The sequence below is a fragment of the Convolutriloba macropyga genome, chromosome 12 (genome assembly GCF_964194025.1).
Source record: "Convolutriloba macropyga chromosome 12, txConMacr16.3, whole genome shotgun sequence".
Taxonomy (NCBI): domain Eukaryota; kingdom Metazoa; phylum Xenacoelomorpha; order Acoela; family Convolutidae; genus Convolutriloba; species Convolutriloba macropyga.
In genome coordinates this window covers 53,770,774-53,776,779 of record NC_134479.1, presented here as the reverse complement: position 1 = coordinate 53,776,779, position 6,006 = coordinate 53,770,774, and the positions used below count along the sequence as shown (strand labels likewise).

The following is a 6,006-nucleotide window of genomic DNA, read 5'->3' as shown; positions in this document are numbered from 1 at the left end:
ACCAATTTGTCAAATTAAAATTACTTCCAATACTTAAAACAAACGTTTTCGAACTTTACGTTCATCGTCAGGTTAAAACTGTTTTACAAATTGTTAAAAGATAAAATGAATATGTATTTACATTTGTCTGAGATGACAATTAAAACAATTAAGTAAAATTTGTAGACAATTTGTAGACAATTAAGTAAAAATGTGGATGAGTCTGGTCGGAGCATTACCGAGCCTCCTTGTTTGCTTACTTTGTTATAATCGTATAAGTCACTCTTTCATATTGTTTGAATCGTGTTTCTTCTTTTGCAGCATTATGTTATGTTGTTTTACCTTTGTCCGGATAACCTACACAGATTGCTATCATTTATTGAATGACTGCCTTTTAAATTGGAGCCTTTTATACTGAAAATACTTCCGAAGTAATCCGTCATTACAATAACTCTTTTTGTCTACAAATGTTTTTGAACTTCAGATATATTTGTGGCCGCCGTAAAAATGCACCTGCGAATCGAAGATCTGAAAACTCTGATAAGTGAAGGCCAAGTAAATTCAAGTTCGAAGAAACAAGTGCTGGATAATTTTGTCTGCCCGGACGAGGAACCGCACTGTCTTTCAGCAAATGAAGAGCTCTTCAACTTAACAACAGAAGTATTTTGGTCGAAACCTCTTCACGATTCGATTTTTGAATTTTGTTCTACTTTGAAATCGGAGGCGAAATGGTTCAAGCTCGAATCTTTGAACAAGTTTTTCGCCATCTTTGGCCCCCTACTGAACAATGATGACAAGATTGCTGATCTTGTTGCTGAGTTTTGCTTTTTTGAAGATGAAAATCAGAAACGAAGTTTAAGTTTGTGCGCCGAACAGTTTTTGCGAGTTCCGGATATGGTGGCTAATATTGTTGGTAGAAATATTGATGGAATGTTTAACACAGACGACTATTTATCAAGGTGAGCTCGGAGGTTTTTGTTACGGTATGTTAACAATTGAATTTGGACATTTTAATGAGTAAAATTGTTGCAAATATTTTAACTGATAGATTTAAATGCGCATTTGAAAGTATTTGAAAAAATTAAAAACCCAAATGTAGAGATTAACAGCACCTGCATCCGGGGTGTAAAAATTTTACACACACTGCGTTTGCTGATCGAATAAGCAATTTCCAATTTGGTTTTAGGCCAAGACGTTCTGTTGTACTACAATTACTATACAGTTTGTCTCATATTTACTCACACTTGAACTCGAGAGATTCTGTTAATTTATTTATTTTGTTTGATTTCTCCAAAGCGTTTGACAAAATAAAACATAGTATCCTGATGAAAAAGTTACTTCAAATTCCCATCTCCAAGGCTTTATTCGAACTGATACAAGACTATTTATTAGGAAGAACACAGAAAGTGCGAATAGGTGACCAGCTATCAAATGAGCGAACTGTAACATCTGGAGTACCACAGGGATCGGTATTGGGACCATTATTCTTCCTGATATACATAAACGATCTCCCCAATGCTGTTTTCTCATCGTTAGCCTTACTATTTGCTGATGATTTAAAACTTCTTTACAATGGGAGACCTGAACAAGAATCCTTAGAAAAACTGCAAACGGATTTACAAGCCCTTCACAACTGGAGTGTGCAAAACCATCTACTATTTAACTTGAAAAAATGTTCCATTAGCGAATTTCAGTACGGTAGAAATAAGAACACCCTAGAAGATTTTTGTTTTATTATGAATGGAAGAAATTTAAACCACAAAAGCCTTGTTCGTGACGTTGGCCTGTTCATGGATGAATCACTAAACTGGAACGAGCATGTGAAAGTAAGAGTTGGAATGGCCAGAAAATCGTTCTTTCGGTTGAGAAGAAGTACGTCCCCGATCATTTGCACCAAGAGTAAAGTCGACCTATACCGATCAATAATATCAATGTCGATGCTATCTGCATCCGAATGCTGGGAACTAAGAAAAACGAATTTCGAAATAATTGAAAAATTCAATAAAAGGTTCTGAAGTGGATTTGCGGAAATTTTGACAAGGATGCTTTGATCAAATCAAACTTATTACCACCACTCTACATTAAAGTGCTTAAAGACCTTCTACTTTTCAGTAACATCTTGGAAGGAAGGTACAATGTCGACTTTTCGAAAGAATTCAACATCACCAACAGCGGTAGAAGGAGACGTGTTGTGCTTCCAGACACTAGATTTGAAATACAGAGGCAAAATTTTTGGTATAGGACTGGATTCAGAATAAACGTCGTGCAAAGAGCTCTTGATTTCTTTAACCCGGAGAATCTGAAGAACAAACTTATTGAATACATGTGGAGTTATTTTAATAGACATTGGACTGAAAACAATCCCTGTACTTGGATTTTTATTTGTTTATGTACAAACTGTCGTGCCAATCCTAGATTGTAAACGCGGGGTGTGATTCCCCAGTGGCATATCCACGAATTCATAATAATAATAATAATAATTAGTATTTGACCCCACCCCTCCAATCTTAATGAACGTAAAATTTTTACACCCCGGATGCAGGTGCTGTTTTGATTCTTTTAAATTTGCAACTCTGGGGGGGGGGGGGGGGGTGTGGGTTACAAACCACCCAATTTATACCAAAAATAGCAGCTGCTCAGGCTTGGTTAAAACGATTATAAACTGAGTCTGTGATTTAGGTTGATTGAAGGGGCGCTTCTCTTCCTCAAAACGGTTTCTTCAAACCAACAGCGGCAGCCTCGATTCTGTATTTTGAGTGTTCTTATTGCTAAATGCTTCAAAGGTTTTTATTTGAAGGTTTCTTTCTCTTAACTTTAATTAATTTCTAATACAAGTTTTGCTGAATTTTTATTATTAGCTTCCAACGGCAAAAAATAAGCTGCTGAACTATATTGAGGACTGTTAAAAATCAGCTAGATCTTGTGGCTGTTAATTATATTGAATTAAATTTTTCGGTTTAAGCTTTTCTCATCTTCGGTTTTTGCTTAAGTGCGTAGATGAAAGAAGCTATTTTAGCGAAAATTGGGACAATAGATCAAAAATGGAATTATTCAAATTTCGTATTAATCAATCAAGTTTTACGACGCGTATACTTCGACGTTTAACATCTCCCGTCGTGCTATTATGTTCTCTTGTGACAGATTCATATCAAGTCCCAAGGCATGGTCGTGGCTTGTGAAGAATAGAGATTAGTGTTCGATATACAGTAGCAATTTTTCTGTTTTCGATCTACTGTCCTTTCGATCTATTGTCCGGTCACCACCGTCAGCAATCCTTGGAAACATGCGTGCAATGTACAATGAGCAAGTATGGTAATTCCAGTGTATGGTGTATATTGTAGATGAGATAAATTTTATTTTTTAAATTATCATTGATTTTGAAATTTTATAGATTTTGATTTTTTTTTTCAAAATGATTTTTTTATTTATCTCCTCACTTACCGCTGGAACTACCATATACACTTTACTTGAGCAGAAGAATGGTGATGTTATACAGCTCTTTGTCTAGTTCAGATTTCTGACAGGGATTTATACTAGCTTCATTCCTATTTATTGTTGTCATTGACCATCAGCCTGAAATTGTTAATTTTTTTCGACCACTCGTTTTTTTAAACGAGTGCGCTCTAAATAAATACTGCGCTCTATTTGCGTAGAATTGAGTAAAATGAAGATTCGAGATTATATTCAGTTTGGCTGTGAGTTTTAGAGTTTCATTGTAATGAAAATGGCACAACTTGAAATAGTTAATCTGATTGGCTGCCTTTTACAATTTGAAAAAGTGTCAGCGAGACGTTTTTTTTGTACGTGATACACCTATCATTTTTTTGATCAAGGCGTCTAATATCATTATTAGTTCCTATATTTATGTTTACAAAAACAGATAAATGTAAACAGAAAGAAACCTTCATTCAGGATCGAGAAATTTAGCAACCGTAATCTCACCTCTTATGATCTACGGCTGTCAACTCAGTGAAGACGATTATGCTTCCAAACGAAGTCTCTGGAATCTAGCCAAAGAGTGTTCTGAAGATTATCTGGACACTTACGTAATTGCAATTCTCAAAAATTGTCCTAGTGGAAAGTTGGTCAGGTTGGTATACTGCATTATATAAGTTTCCTTGGCTTTATCGAATTTACTGGGATGTAATTTAAAAAGTGGTTGCTTCTGAAATTTATAAAAACAAATTGAGAAGTTAATACAATATAATAAACCCGGCAGCAATATATAAATAATTTGTAATACCCGTCTTTTTTGCGAGTTTTCGAACGGGGGATTTTTGACCGCTTTTCAAGTGCATTTTGTCTGTTAATTTGCTCTCATTCAAAGTTTAAACGGCTTTACTCAATTGGCGGAAGTTTACTACTATTAAAATTTAATAGAAAGTGCGCCCTTATTGATCTCATTTTAAAATTAAAATCTTGCGGTAAAATTAGCTCAAATAAATACATTTGAAACCCCTTATGTAAGATTCTATACTTTTTTCTTCACCCCTATTCGTTTAGGCATGGACAAATGATTATATTGCTAATTTAGTAATTGTTATTTTATAGAAAGATTAATATCGGGGTGAAATCATAGAGGGGTTAACTGATACAGGGGTGAATAAATCGGGGGTTAAATGAATAGAGTTGAAAAAGCGGGACACCCTTATGTAACCCCCTCCCCACACTAGCTAAAGCAGTTTTTAATTGACCCCCTGTCCGCCCGTCGTTTACGAAAAGTGCGTACGACAATATGTCTTATTGTGGCCAGTGAGCGCACACCACAATGAGATAAGGGAGTGGCGAGATCTTAACTCCTATTCAAACAGATGACATTCAATGTTTGATACCGGCAGCAAGTTTTATACATACGCTTAATGCCCATCTAATTCAACTAAAATATGTTACTTTTTCTGCAATTTCATATTGTGTTGCCTTTGTCTATGAAATAGATTAATAATATTAAATAAAGTCCCCTATTGTTAAATAGTTATACCTGTTTTTTTGTTTTCTGCAAAAAATTTATGAATTCGGTTTCTAATTCAATTTGGTCTAATCTTTTTCATTTGCTACTTTTCATTTTTTTCAAGTGATTCATTTTTGGGTTGGGTTGTGTTGTATCAAACAGGTTTTAATTATGTTAGAACTGGTTTGTGCTGAGTGATAATCAAACATTTAATCTTCAGCGAAATCTGTCGAATATGTGGAAACTGTGAATAAAAAGTCATAATGGCTGGGTAGATCAAACTCAAGATCTGGAAAGATCAGCTGAGCAATTTTTCAAAGGCCAAAAAAGGAGAAGGAGGACGAGGAGGGGTGCCGGAGATAATTAAAAACGAAAAGAAATCCAAAGTTTTGTCGGCGCAACATTGTTGTTCTGGTAATCGACGACGGAAATTGAAGCTCGCGATTAGAGATAAACCAATAGAAACTTAAGCTTGTTGAAAGAAAGTTCTAAAATTAGTTTATCTAAAATTGCGAGCTTCAATGTCGGTCTTCGAATAACTGAACAATAAAATTGTGACAACTATTTCGTTTCATTTTTGATTTGTCTGCGTCACCTCTCGTCGTCCTGTTTCTGTTTTGTCTTTGAAAAATTGCTCTGTTGATCTTTCGAGATCTTGAGTTTGTTCTGCCTTTACTTTTAATTGCTCTCGAACGATGGTTGAAGAATTATTGTAATCCTGTGTGTCTTATTTATGCAAGATTTGTTTTTGTATGACAGTTTTTGCTCGTTTGTTCTAGAACATTCTTTGCTTTCAAGTGACTTTTTGACGTTTGACTGCTGAAGTTTTGCGTGATCTCATTTGGTCTCATTTCGAAATAAAGTTTATTGCTAAATTAAATGCGATTGTGACTGATTGAGTATCAACGACGTCATAGCTTATCTAATAGGGATCGCGGGTTCAAACCCCAGTAAGGACGAATTTTTGCACCCATAAAAATTTTGAAACCACACCCCCCTAAATTAAATCCCCCGCCTGTCATTCGAGATCAATTGATGCGGCGTTAGTCAGTTTATATTTTCACCCTGTGATCTCTTTT

At 35.2% G+C, this 6,006-nt stretch overlaps 1 protein-coding gene across 1 annotated transcript in view; it reads left to right on the top strand.

The window, feature by feature from the left end:
- The first annotated feature begins 441 nt into the window (after nt 1-441).
- Nucleotides 442-6,006, top strand: part of LOC142351204 (telomere length regulation protein TEL2 homolog) — a 31,811-nt gene continuing 26,246 nt past the window's right edge. Inside the window, exons 1-3 of the mRNA XM_075403327.1 lie at nt 442-938; nt 2,659-2,762; nt 3,892-4,069. Coding sequence (XP_075259442.1) covers nt 487-938; nt 2,659-2,762; nt 3,892-4,069 — 734 coding nt within the window. The 5' untranslated portion in view covers nt 442-486. The remainder of the gene's footprint in view (nt 939-2,658; nt 2,763-3,891; nt 4,070-6,006) is intronic.